The following is a 14933-nucleotide window of genomic DNA, read 5'->3' on the forward strand; positions in this document are numbered from 1 at the left end:
ATTTTGTCTTCTATTGAGAGGTAACACTAAACATTAAAACAAAAATACTCATTTTGGAAGGGGAGGAGACTGCTATAGGAAGAGATTTTGCAATGTCTCTTTTGTATATAAAATCAGTGCATCCTACTATGCACTAAACTCACAGAAACTTTACTGCTAATTCTACATTGCCAGGAGATAGGCTCCCAAATGTAGCAACAATTAAAAATACATTAGCACTACCAATGTGGGGAGAGGAAACTGGTTGATCTCTGGGATAAGAATCAAAGGTGAAGACCCTTCCCTTCTCTTACTTGTATTTGTCAAGGAGCTCCTCACAGTCACTTGCTTTATTCTTCAGACGGTTTATCTCAGAAAACCCCTGCTTCTTCTGAACCTCCAGATTTGACAGATCCCTACAGAAATATAGCAACAAAATCAGATGCTCCTGGGAAGACAAAGCACCCTGATTCAATCTCTAGAACCTTAGTGCACATGCAGGCTTTAAATAGATGTAAAAGAATCATTGTGCGAAATTCTACCTTTGAAGCTCCTCTTCTTGGACTTTGAGGTTTTCAAGTTCTAAGAAATTTAAAAAAAGCTATGAAAGATCTGCAAGCAGTATGAGAAGCATGAAAAAAAACCCGACTGGCTGTGCAGCCCTGGTTCTCAACATCAGGAGAGACCCCAGAGTGATGGTAATTACCCTTTCTAGGATGTCAGTAGAAATGGGCAATTATTCAGCACTTGTAGAACAATGCACTATAGCCAGCCCATGTTCTTTTCAGCTCATTGTATTCCAAGTTCTGATTTTCCAGAAAAAAGACAAAATGCAGAAAGGATGGTTTTTGTGGATAGCCATCTCCCAACCCAGTGAAGACAACTGTGGTGGTAAGATGCCCACCGTCAGTGTTTGCTTTCACACTAGCCTGGAGGTAGATATCCCCTACTCTGGATCACAAACCTTTCCATCCCCAGAGTTCATTAATGGAAATACACCTCAGCTGGCCCCATTACCTTTCTCAGAGTTTCTCACTTTGGACTCCCACTCTGACACTGGATCACTGATATCTGCTTCACATTCTTCCAACTTAGTAACTAAAGGAAAGAAGCGTTAGAAGCCATTCTCTACCTACCACACTATTCTGAAGCACAGCAGTGACTTCTGCAGGAATTCAGCCTCTCTTTGTATCAGTCAGTCAGGCTCAATGTTTAGGTTTCAGTTGTCTTCAGCTATTATAACAATGAGCTGCAGTTTTACTTTGTCAAAAATGACAATATGGACACATGTGACAAGAAGCCTGTAGTTCTAGAGTTTACACAGAAAATTTCAGGTAGCAGTGGATGGTGGGTAAAAATCTTATTTGTGCTATATCCCATTATAGCAATTTTGAAACTCATGGTGCACATTTGTCTTGAGCACTGAAATATATTAGGAAAAAAAAAATCAAACTGGTCACTTAGTCTCCACGTCCTACTTACAAGGTCCCCTTAAGCCAAATCTACAATCACAGGCCTATCCAACCAGCCTCGTACAGACAAGTTACTCACAGTACAGGACTTGTAATGCTCCAACACCCCTTTGCTAGTTTCTACTTGTAAGTGATCATTTGAATAGTACAGGGGTGGGCAAACTTTTTGACCCAAGGGCCAAATCAGGGTTGGGAAACTGTATGGAGGGCCGGGTAGGAAAGGCTTTGCCTCCCCAAACAGCCTAGCCCCCGCCCCCTATCCGCCCACTCCCACTTCTCACCCCCTGCCTGCGCCCTCAGATCCCCCGACCCATCCAACCCCCCCAGGAAGCTGCCCCAACTGCCCCCCCCAGACCCCAGCCCCTATCCAACCCCCCCTGCTCCCTGTCCCCTGACTGCCCCAACCCCTATCCACACCCCTGCTCCCTGACAGGCCCCCCCGAGACTCCCACGCCTATCCAACTTCCCATGTTCCCTGTCCTCTGACCACCCCCTCCCAGAATCTCTACCCCATCCAACCACCTCCTGCTCCCTGACTGCCCCGACCCCTATCTACCCCCCACCCCCTGAGAGGCCCCCCTGGGACTCCGTCTATCCAATCGCTCCCTGCTCCCTGTCCTCTGACCGCCCCACCCCAGAACCTCCGCCCCATCCAACCACCCCATTCCCTGTCCCTGGAAACCCCCTGCCCCTTATCCAACCCCCAACCACCTCCTTACCATGCCACTCGGAGAGGCAGGACTGACTTATTGGAAAGCCTGGGAGGTGGGCAGGCACAAGCCACGCTGCCCGCGTGGCTGCTGGAAAGGGGGGACAGCAGGGGCAGGGCCAGGAGCTAGCCTCCCCCCCTGGGAGCTCAAGGGCTGGGCAGGACGGTCCCGTGGGCCAGATGTGGCCCGCGGGCCGTAGTTTGACCACCTCTGGAATAGTAACTCTTCCAGAGAAGTTAAGAGGTGTTTATACTCCAGTAAATGAAAATTCTTGAACTAGGATCTGAAACACTTACTTGTTTCCAGAGCAAAAAGACAACTATCCATCTCCCTGAGGAATTCATCCATTTTTGCTATTCTTGACTGTAGTTTCTCCCATTGGATCTAAGAGTAAAATTGAACAATTATGTTTCATTTTTGTTTGGTAATATATTTTCACATAAATCTATGGCTGTATTTAAATAATAGTTCTGGTTTTCTAGGACTCTCACACTGATCTCTGCTTGCTAGGAAATGGACCAGTGAAGCCAATGCAGTCTATCATACTTTGTCCTAAAACCAGATAGACAGCAGTTAAGGCAATCACAGGATTTCAGATGACACCAGAGCTGCTTTGCCATAATCTTTCAATCACTTTTCTCAGGAAGAAGAGAGATGATGCAGGGTGCTAACTGAGAAGATAGTTTTTTGAGCAAATGCTAACCTGTTTGACCCTTCAAGAAATAAGCAAATTCGGAGATGTCCTTCACAATGGGACAAATGCTCCATTTATTTCTCTCACTGGTGGCCTATGCTGATATCCCCACTCTCATTACTTGTAGTGCAATATGATCACACCATAAGAAGATAGCAGTGCCCATGTCATTGCTACTCTCCCCCTCCCCTTTTGTACTTTGCAGTGTGTAGCATCCACAGGTCTGAATCAGGAGCAAGGTCCCCACTGTGTAAGTGCATAGAAAGATATTGCCCCTGCCCTAACGTGTTCACAATCAAATTTAAAATAAGATTCCACAATATGAGGGAATAAGTAGGAGATTAACAGTAGTAGAATGCATATTTACATAGGATAGTTATGTGCATGATTTGATAGTCCCAACTCACCTTACACATTTTAAATATAAATGAAATAAATAAATCAGGAATCCCTAATGGCTCTCTACCACCCTCTTCCCTTCTCCAACCCTAATACCTGTGTGTTCTGCACCAAATGATCATACAATTTCACTTTCCCCTTGTGAGCCAGGACTTTACTCTTCTTGGTGAAACAGGATTTCATTTTATTCAACTCTGTTCCAAAGTTCTTCAGCTGCAATGGATGGGAAGAACAATAGGCAAGGTGAATTAGAAAGTTACATAAAGTTAGTCTTTGGGACTGATTCAACTGTCTAGTAGCAGCATATGAAAGTCACAAGTAGAGCCCAGCAAATCTGCGGATATCCATGGACCATGTTTGCGGATCACAGATGAACGCGGATCCAAGTTTTATATCTAGAGTCCTGCAAATCTGCAGATATCCTTGTGAAACTGCATTCCATATTCACCATAGTGATATGATTATGATATGAGTATGATGCATCTTGTACAAAATATGTCATGAGGTGTGAATGGAAAAGTTATGGTTTGCTGCATATGATTATCCTATATGTATGCATGTATCATTTTTGTATCTGGAGTTATGAATATTTGACTATGCATCTGTATTTCAAATGTGCTTTCTCTTGGGTAACTCCCATAAGGTAATTTACATCCAGTCTAGGTGGCATATTGTGATGGGTCTATTCAAGGTAAGGGCCCATCAACGAAAACAATGGGCCATGGGAAAAGCTTAGCCTCACCTGATGAGTTTTCCTGTGGACACTTGAGCCAATATATAGGTAATGGCTGCTATGACTCATCGAAGCACGCAAGGGCACATGACTAGGTCATGTGATATTAAACTCCATCCTGTGTCAGTATTTTTCCACTAACTGTGGTGGGGCTTTGCTTGGAGCAATGAAGTCCCCTCCACATGGAGGAAGCTATAAAAGGGGGGAAAATGACACCACCACTGGCCTCACTCCCCCTACAACACATCACCTGGAAACACCTTAGGAACAAAGACTGATCTGAGGAAGAGGGTCCCAGGCGAGAAAGAACAAAACACTGCCTGTGTATGGAAGATTGGTGGACTACTGGTACCATCAGGGTAAAACACTGCTTATTTCAAATCCTGTCTAGTTTATAAAATTTAGATTGTAATTTTATTTATTTCTTAGGTAACCAACTTTGATCTGTACACTATTACTTATAATCACTTAAAATATTTCTGTAGATAATAAATTTGTTTTATATTTTTACTAAAACAGTGTGGTGTTTGAAGTGCAAAGGTAAATCTGCTCAGGAACAGGGGCTGGTGCATTGTCCTCTCCACATTGAGTGAGGGGTGGACAGGGAAATAAACTTACACTGGTCAGGCTTTTGACCAGTGCAAGCTGGTACAGCTCTGGGGTCCTAGGCTGTGGAGTTGGGAGGGAGGGGGGCGAAGCTGGCTGGAGCCTCCCTATTCTTGGTTCATGACTGGCTAGGAGAAGCATTCATGTAACTGCAGCTTGGGGTGTCCCAGCTTGTGTATGGCTGTGTAAGAATAAGGCCTGGAGAGGATTGCAGCTTGTCACGGCCTCACAATGTGAGAGGGGCCCAGGCTGGTATGCCAGAGGTCTCAGCGGTACCCCAGTTCCAGGCTGCACCCCAAGGAAGTCCATCACAATCCTCTTTGGGACAGGGCCCACGTTTGTGGATCGGATGCAGATAAAAATTTTGTATCCACACAGGGTGCTACACACTAGGAATCAAACATTTGGGTCAGGAAGTTCCATAATGATAATCAGGCTCAATACAATTTAGTACTTTATCCTTTGCACAGACTTAGCAAATTGGAAATCCCTTATTCAAAAGGTAGAGTAGCACAAAGTATCTAAACACCAATAGCATTGGACACTTATGTCCAATAACCAGAGAAGAGGAGCTTTCAGAACATAAAAGGAGTGATATGTATTTTTTTTTGCCTTACTGTATATCCTCGTTCATTAGCCCGTTCGTTTCTAAGCCGACACCCCTCCTCCCCAAGATGGAAAGGTAAAAATAGTAAAAACTGTATGACCCTTTCATAAGCCGACCTTATATTTCAGGGGTTGGCAAACTTTGGCTCCTGGCCCGTCAGGGTAAGCCGCTGGCGGGTTGGGACGTTTTGTTTATCTGGAGCATTCACAGGCACAAAGCCCCTCAGCTCCTTGTGGCTGCGGTTCACCGTTCAAGCTCCCGTTGGCTGGGAACAGCGAACCGTGGCCACAGGGAGCTGAGGGGCTCCATGCCTGTGAACGCTTCAGGTAAACAAAACGACCATGTATTAGATATTCAATTCAATGATTTCATAGAGTTTAAAATCATCAAATTTTGGTGTAGACCCATTTATAACCTGACCCCCACTCTTTGATGCAATACTTTTTTACCAAAAGTATTCGGCTTATGAATGAGTATATACGGTAAACACTCTGAAATTTGTTGCCCTGGTTATTTGAGACACTTAGCAAAACTCTACAATATATATATATGGTATTGCCATACTGAATTACATTTGTGGTTCATCTAGTCCAATATCTTGGCTCCAACAGTGGCCAGCTCTAGAAGCTTCAGGGGAGGGTGAAAGACACACACCAGCCACACTCTAGACATGCAGATACATTACAATCTACCTCCACATGAAGGTTTCATTCTAATCCCTAATAGAGATTGGTTTAGTATCTCTTGCAACATTTGTTAGCATTAGCTATAACAAATATCCAAAAGTTGTTATCCATAATGTCCAACCCATCTCTGAATCCTGCTAAGGTCTTGGCCTCAATGACATAATCCTATGACAATGAGTTCCACAGTTTAATTATGAATCGCGTGATAAAGTATTTCTTTATCACTTTTGATTTTACCATGTTCCAGTTTCATTGAATGTCCCCTTGTTCTTGTATTGAGACATTGAAGCTCCTGATCTACTTTCTCAATACTATTAATTATTTTGTATACTTTTATTTGTCCCCTTTTTTTTCAGATCCAAATGTTTTCAATTTCTTCATATAAGAATTTTTCCATGTCCCTAATCATTTTCATTGTCTTTCTCCAAACCCTTGCCAACTCTAATACCCCTTTCTGAGATGGAGTGACCAATGCTGCATACAGCATTCTAGATGGGAGGCAGCCCACTGATTTATATAATGGCATAATTTTTTCTGTATTATCCATAACTAAGGCTACGTTTTAGTCATGGGTATTTTCAGTAAAAGTCATGGACAGGTCACAGGCAGTAAACTTGGGCCAGGGGGCCATGGGTGCTGAGGGAGCGGGTGGCCCAGGACCCCTGCTGGTGGTTGGGGGCGGGGGAAGGAGACTCAAGTGGCAGCACATGGCCTGGGACCCCTGCTGGTGCTGGGGGAGGGGAGGGGCTGGAAGGGCTTCCTACCCCTTACTAGGCTCCCTACTCAGTCCTAGGAGCTACAGGAACATGCCAGTGGGAGCCGGGGAGCCCCTCCCCCAGGTAAGCGCCGCCCTGCACCTCAATCCCCTCCCACAGCCCTGAGCCCCCTCCCACACACCCAAACTGCTGCTGCTGGCGCAGGGGCTGCCTGGCTCAAGCAGCCTCTGAGCCAGCACAGACCGCTGCAGAAGTCACGGAGGTCATGGAAACTCACGGAATCCGTGACTTCCATGACCTCTGTGACAGACAGACAGCCTTATCCATAACATTCGTTACGCATCCTAACATCTTGTTTGCTCTTCTGACTGTAGGAGTGCACTGAGCAGAATTCTTCATTGCATGGTCTACAGTGACATGCCGATCCTTTTCCTGAGTTGATTAATTAATTTAGAATCCAGAAAGGTGTATGAGTAGTTCAAATTTTTCCATCCAACATTCATTACTTTGCATTTGTCAACACTGGTCATCATCTGCCATTGTGTAGTCAATTCTCCTAGCTTGGTTAGGTCCCTCTGAAATTCCTAAGTCTTCTCTGAACTCAACTAAGCCAAATAACTTTGTATCACCCTCAAACTGAAGATTGAAACTAGACAAATTCAGACTAGAAATATGGGGTAAATTTTTAACAGTTGTTAAAACAATTTACCAAGGATCCTGTGGATTCTCCATCGCTGACAATTTTAAAATTAAGATTGGATATTTTTCTAAAACTATACTCTTGGGATTATTTTGGGGAAGTTCTACAGCCTGTGTTATACAAGAAGTGAGACATGATAATCCAAATGGTCCCTTCTGGCCTGAGAACCTATGAAATTTTGCTACCTTACAACTCACTCCCCTTTTCCAGATTGTTAACATACTAAAGCACAAGACTTAATATACAATTCTTAGCTATTCTGCTGTTAACTTTTTGTCATGATGAAAATCAATCATTGTTGATTCCAGCTCTTTATTTCCTGTCTCCTAGCCAGTTTTGGATCTATAATAACAATTTGCCTTTTGTCCCACAATTAGTGAGTCATGTCCAGTCACCATTCAAGTTTTTATAACTGCATGCAATAAGACTGTAACAGTTGGTATTACCTCTTTGTCAGAGAAGGTCCTCATCACCTCCCAGAGGCTCTTATTCACATCCACCAAAAGTTTATCCTGGACTCCTGCACATAACTTTAAACTGAAATATGAAAAAAGGTCAGAGAACGGTCTTGTTATAAGCCAGCACACAAGAGGTTATGCATTTTATGCAAATCTACTACACTGAGTTTTAACTAAGCATGGAGATGTAAGTATTTTTTTTAAGTAGGACTCAGTGCCTTTGACTAACTTGTCAGACCTGACTCCTTCACTACCCTTTCACTATCTTTTGGATATTACCCCTCTTTTGATTAAAAATTCCTAACAGACCACATTGTGAAGGAGGTAGTCTTCGCAGAATATTTAATCTCCTCAATTTCTTTACACTTAATTATGTTATTCTTTAATCCCAGTTACAAAATTACAGGTCAACAAACTCCAGAAGCGTGAATTTATGTAGAATAAAGGGGCATAATCTCTTTTTGTTGTCCAGGGAATTAAATGCATGAAGACTGCTATATCAGAATGAAAGTAGAACTGTTGGTTTCTAACTGCTGTATAGCTGCTTTATTCTTAAAGAAGCATTTCCGACCCAATTCAGCGCTCCATTTGTACTATTGTGGCTATGTGAATAGTATGGGTACTGTGGGTACAGCTTAAGTGTGGTTCCTATATTTATAGGAAAAACTCCTCAGAAGTAAAACTAACTGGACTGACTGATCTCCGAGGTTTATATTCATACTCCTCTTGCTCAAGGTTAATGTACGGCTGCTGGGAGAGTTAGTGAGTAGCTGCAGGTAACATCCTCAGTATGCTGTCGTCATTCAATTTATTTCCATATCTGGCTGGCTGGTTCAGTGCAGTGACTTATTTGGTGTCTAAGATTGGGGCATGGATGAGATCAAGGTGACTAAAGATGAAATCCTGACCCCACTCAAGTCAATGGAGTTTTGCCTTTGACTTCAGTGGAGCCAAGATTTCATCCATAATTTTTACAGGATAAGTAAGGCACCCAGAAGTAATTCCCAATATATCAGAACCTACGCCAATTAACAGGATAAACCTACAGTTTTATTCACAACTTGGAGATTTTGTTGGATATCCATGTAAAAATTTACCAAAAGTGTTTTTTTATTTTTATCCTCGGCCTGGGGCATAAAGGCTGTACCATTTTTTTTTTTTTAATATGGACCATGCTATGGTTATCAAGTCTTGTCACCTTGAAGCTGGATTATTGCAATGAAATCTAGAAATTCAAGTAATCTGAAAATTGCAGCTTGCTTTCATGCTGAAAGCACATTAAACATCTGCTGCTCGGATATCTCCATTGGTTACTAGCTGTGTTCCAGGTGAAGTTTAAGGTGGTGTTTTTGAGCTATAAATTCCCAAGTGGCTTTTTCCTTGATTACTTGAGAGACTGCCTCTTCCTGTGAGATACTGTGTTAGATTATCCATGACAATAAAGCTAACAGTCCATTGGTTTAAACAAGAGGCAACCTGGAATTTATTTCCATCTCAAATCTGCACAAGCCCAGATTTGATGACCTACAGAATATGATGCAAAGCTCATGTTTTCCCCAGCTGTCTTTTTTTTTTTTTTTTTAGGGAAGGCTGAGCATGCAGGGAAGAGTTGTTCAGGGAACAAAGGAGGAGGAAATGGAATTGGTGTTATGGTTGTTAAGGTTTTAGGATGGCTTTTACATTCTATTTCCTATATTTTGTTTTAGCAGTTTAACTGCAGTGTGACTAAAGAATCAGATACTAGAATCAATCATGAACAGGAAAACTTAAGTCTCTGGGATATCGTACGGTCTGTATTTTAAATTTGATAAATTCTGGAGAATTAGAACAGATAATGGCAGATTATAATCCACCATGATCTTTCTTCTGTTTGCTATCTTCTGTCGGCTTTGATAAAAATGTTTACTTCTGCTAACATTAAGTTACATTTACAGGTCAGAGGAGATAAAGAACAAATTAAATCACTGTTGGCAGATTTGTCTCTACCCACCTCCACACCCACAAGTCCTACCAAGACTTTCCCACATTCAGCTTTAACCCATAGGTTTAAATGATACTTGTTTAAAATTAAACAGGCTTACTACAGTCTTGAACTTTTTTCCACCTGTCCATTGGAAAATAATGGAATTATTCCCTTCAGGCCATCCTGCATATAGCCAAATCTAAGATGATGGGTTAACAAACAAAAAAACTAACATTCCCTGTGAATGACAAAAAAAAACAACCCCTCTCTTACTCTTCTATCATCTGAGAGAGAACCTGGCAATCTTCTTCATAAATCTGCAGCTTGGGGCGATAAATGTACTGGCTGAAAATCAGGTCTTCTGGAGTAGGAGCTGTGTTTACTGCATACTAGAGAGGGAAATAGGAATGAAACTGAAAAATCCAAGAGTGCATTTCAGAAACACCAACTTCAAGTCAAATCCACATCCAGAAATTAGTTCCAAGATCAAGGTAGTTATTTAGCGGAAATTTTATTGGAGAGAAAGTTCCTATGGCTGGCAGCATGGCCTAGTGGAAAGGGCACAGCACGAGGAGTTAGAAGTGCTGAGTTATATTCCATCCTGTACCAAATTTACCATGCATCTTAAGGTAAGTCACATCACTTCTATACCTCAAATTTACTCACCTTTGTGAAGCACTTTGAGATCTAGGGATGAAGCATGCTACATGAGTGCCAAGTATTATTTTTATTCTTAAAGGCCAGTCCTAGAGTATCTGTAGACAGGTTACAGTTCAGGAAAACTGGTAGAGTAAAACATGAAGGCTACAATTTTCAAAAGCACCCATGTGACTTAGAAGACCAAGTCCAACTGACTTTCAATCAGACTCCTAAGTGCTTAAGTCCCTGGATGCTTTTGAAAATTTTATTCATAGACAAGAATTTACGTAGGCTGTTCTAACTTGACGCAAGGATGGATGAAGGAAGCTTTTGGTTTTGTTGACTGTTCATTCACTAGTAAAATGGCTAGAGTCTGCAAATCCATGTATAACCGCTTTATATCAGTGGAGATACGCATCTGTGGATGCAGATATCCACGGTCCATTTTTGTGGATTGGATGCGGATACAAATTTTGTATCCATGCAGAGCTCTAAATATAGGATCTCAAAGGCAGGGAAGCAGCTGTCTTCAGCTCATAGCCTATGAGGCTACTTCCACATCTTCCAGACCCTATATTCCCTCTCCCAACACGTACAGAGAAAAGGGAGGTGATAGATCAAGACAGGTAGCAAAATCGCCCATGCTCCTATTGCCACAGTTTAAGAAGCCAAACAATTTAGGAAACCTCTCCCAACATCATTGTCATATCAGATCAATTGGGGAGGGAGGCAGCTACTTCTGCAAATTAAGTCAGGAAGCCATATTGACTTACTTTGCAGAAGCAGCTGCTTCCCTCTCCAACTGACCTGATACAGCACAAATTAAGCACTGGCTAGGCAGCTGAAGAACAACTTCACCCCCATCTGTGCCCGTAACCCCTGCACCAACCTCCAACACTCCTAACCCTTGCACCAACCTCCTGCACCCCTAACCCCTGCACTGTGCCCCCTTTACCCCTAACCCTTGCACCCCCTCCTGCGCCCATCTGGGGAAACTGATCTGGAGTCATGGAGCGCCTGCTATCATTGCTCCTCCCCCCACCCCACAGTCCTCTAGGGCAGTGGTCTCCAAACTGGGGTGCGCGAGATTATCCCAGAGGGTGCGCGGCAGCAATAGCGCCGCCGGACGGCGCTCCACAGTTTTTTTTCTTCGGCAGCAGCTCTGCACGTCCACCACTGGTGTTCCCCTCCAGCAGCCCACCTGCAGCTGGTCTTCTGGTCTTCTTCCGTCAGTGGCCCGCCTGCGGCGGGTCACTCGGGGGGTGTGCGAGCCAAGAAGTTTGGAGACCACTGCTCTAGAGGGCTGCGGAGGATGACCTGCCAAAGCACTGGCTGGGCAGCCAGAGAGCACCTTTATCTCCCTCCTATGCCCATCACCCCTGCACTACCCTAACCCTAAGCTACTCCTAAGCTAGACAGAGATTGCTGTTATAAGAAGCTAAATGTTCCCACTTTCCAGGAGTGCTGTGTGCATCATCTCTGGCACAACGAGCAGTTCCTATTGGCACAAGGAAGAAATCAGAAACAGAAATTGGACTATTAGACGAGCCCCAATGTAATTGGACTATTAGACGAGCCATTTTACCAATTAGAAGCTGCACTACAGAATATATTTACAAAGCCAGTTTCAAAGCAGAGTACAGGATATATGCATACAAAAGAACTACTAGTGCACGTTAGAAGGGCCCACACAGATACTTAGTGCGCAGCAGGCTAGCAGGGGTAGATTCACACCCTGGCATGCCACAAACTAAGCGTTCATGTAGATAAGCCCTTCGTGTGTAATAATTCTGAAGCGCTCTGATCTACAGGGCTGGAAAATAAACTGTCCAGATTTATTCAGAAGTAAACTGGGGGAAAGGGAAGGAGGCTGGTTAGTCTGTGGGCCTGGTAACAAAGATCTTTACAACTCAATTTCTTTAACTGTCTTTAGTCAGATTCTATAAAATAATTGAAATAAATACATTTTAAGTGGCAGTGATGAGTATGCGTTTGAGAGGTTAGATACTCACATTGGCTGGAAGATGACTCTGCCGGGGCTTCTGAATTAGAATATGGACCTGGAGAAGTGTAAAAAACTCCCCTACTGTGATAACACCATCCTGAAATTTCTACAGAGTGAATAAAGTGTACACATCAATTATTAGAGTATGCTCATTAGCAAGAGTGCATGCAAAAGAGTATCTAAAGAGAAGACAGGCAATATATCTCTTATTAGGAAAAAAATTAATGGCCTTTTAGATACCTACATACCTCAAATAAATTCTGTTCACAAATACTGTCCATGAGAAGCTGAGTCTCCATCTGACTGCTTCGCTGCACTAGAGAGAAAGGAGATTGCTGCGGTTCAAAAATAAAACTTTATGAAGTCATGACTGTAGGTCCATACCAGTTCAGATTATAAGAACAATTTTCATACAGTTCAGAGTTTGACCTTCACACCATATGAACAATGCTTTTTCTGCCTAAAAAATATGCTTACTCAGAACTTGTCTACACATACGGTACTACAGCGATGCAGATACACCACTTTAGGGCTTAGTGAAGACACTACCTATGCCAAAGGCAGAGCTTCTCCCATCGGCATAGGTACTCCACTTCCCTGAGAGGCAGTAGTTATGTTGACAGGAGAAGCCCTCCCGTTGACATAGCGCTGTCTACACTGGGAGTTAGGCTGGTATAACTGTGTTGCTCAGGGCTGTGGATTTTCCACACCCCTCAGTAATGTAGTTATACTGATGTAAGTTTACAGTGTAGACAAGGGCTTAGCAGCCAAAGAAATACTGCTGGGGAAATTTGAGGTAATAGGGAAGTTCATTAGTAGTTAATGATATGAAGTTTCTAATGTTTAGAAATATATCCTAATATCATTCGAATATTATTCACATGACTTATTAGGCTGGTGGTGAAAAGGGTTATGGGATCAGAGTTAAGTTGCTTATGAATCTTAAATCCACCTTTCTCAAATTTCAAGGCTGTTTTTGTTTTTAAATTACATTTTAATTTGATTTTCTGTTCAAAGTATATTTCCAACTTTCAAATCTTATTTGTCTGAATAATCAAATGAAATAAACTTAGCTGTATTTTCTTCAGTTCTCTCTGTTATACATTCCATTACTCTCACTTGTATCATCTCAATTGATCTGTGACACCTGAGCCTCTCTATTATGAATACAACCACCATTTCTGGTGAGGACAGAGAAATATTATTGCAGGCCTTCCTTCAACTGGTAACAAGAGTCTGCTTTTTCTAAATCACTTCTTAGGAAAAATGCCATTACAATTTGTACTCATCCACAGAATCGAAGAGCTATCTTAACTGAAAAAGATTAATACATATTACCATACAGCGCTTACATGACATGCAACATCCCCAGAGAAAATAAATGCTGGTAAGAGACCCTTATCTACTGAGCTGATTAAAACCGAAATAAGTTAACAGTTTTAGGTGAATACTGCCAAGAGAGTCTTACTGCTAAGATCTGTGTCAGCTTTAAGAGAATCCAGACTGCTGCTGTTGCTAGAGTTGCTCCTCTCCAGGCTTTTAGCTGATAGACTTGGAGGATTTTCACCCTCATGAGTTTCTACTTGGGTATGAGATAAAATGATACTGGAGGTAGCCTGAAATCAAACAAATATATTTATTAGGACACTTGCTATACAACAGCTACATTGTTACTTCCAATAGCAAATCATGTTTAGCTTCTGCATATTTATATGTAGGGCCCTACCAAATTCACGGTCCATTTGGTTCAATTTCACAATCATATGATTTTAAAAATAATAAATTTCATGCTTTCAGCTATTTAAATCTGAAATTTCATGGTGTTGGAATTATACGAGTCTTGACCCAAAAAGGAAGTGTGTGTGGGGGGTCGCAGTACTGCTACCCTTACTTCTGTGCCTTCAGAGCTGGGCAGCTGAAGAGCAGCGCCTGCTGGCCGGGAGCCCAAATCTGAAGGCAGATCCACTGCCAGCAGCAGCGCAAAAGTAAAGATGGCATGGTATGGTATTGCCACCTTTACTTCTGCGCTGCTGCCTGCAGAGCTGGGCACTCAGTCAGCAGCCACCACTCTCCAGCTGCCCAGCTCTAGAAGGCAACACAGAAGTAAGGTTGGCAATACTGTGACCCCCCTGCAACTCCCTTTTGGATCAGGACCGCCATTTTGAGAAACGCTGGTCTCCCCCATGAAATCTGTATAATATAGGGTAAAAGCACACAAAAGACCAGATTTCATGGTCCATGATGCATTCTTCATGGCCGAGAATTTGGTAGGGCCCTATTTATATATACTAAATAGTAGGGCATCCCACTATAAGGCCATACCAGCCACCTAACTCCCAGCTCTTCTGGCAGGTGGGACTGCAGTCACCTTTCCAGCTTTTGGACATTCTCACCACTCTTTGTGAAGTAAAAGCCCAGTTCAGTTCCACTCCAGAACATCACTCCTCCAAGGACAACCAGTCAGTTGCCTCTTGTTTTGTATGCAGTTGCTAATGCAAACTTTTGCTGTTTGTCTGCTGTTTCATACCTCCCACCTGCTCTCATTATAGAAATAGTTTAAGGAATT

General features: G+C 42.8%; 1 protein-coding gene across 1 annotated transcript in view; it reads right to left on the bottom strand.

The window, feature by feature from the left end:
- KNL1 (kinetochore scaffold 1) overlaps nt 1-14933 on the bottom strand; it is a 45377-nt gene that overhangs the window by 9989 nt on the left and 20455 nt on the right. Inside the window, exons 11-20 of the mRNA XM_084632746.1 lie at nt 13836-13983; nt 12616-12683; nt 12375-12473; nt 9997-10112; nt 7749-7839; nt 3351-3467; nt 2458-2545; nt 997-1077; nt 522-561; nt 294-395 (exon numbers count right to left, since the gene is read on the bottom strand). Coding sequence (XP_084488872.1) covers nt 294-395; nt 522-561; nt 997-1077; nt 2458-2545; nt 3351-3467; nt 7749-7839; nt 9997-10112; nt 12375-12473; nt 12616-12683; nt 13836-13983 — 950 coding nt within the window. The remainder of the gene's footprint in view (nt 1-293; nt 396-521; nt 562-996; nt 1078-2457; nt 2546-3350; nt 3468-7748; nt 7840-9996; nt 10113-12374; nt 12474-12615; nt 12684-13835; nt 13984-14933) is intronic.

Source organism: Lepidochelys olivacea (genome assembly GCF_965140295.1).
Source record: "Lepidochelys olivacea isolate rLepOli2 genome assembly, chromosome: 6".
Taxonomy (NCBI): domain Eukaryota; kingdom Metazoa; phylum Chordata; order Testudines; family Cheloniidae; genus Lepidochelys; species Lepidochelys olivacea.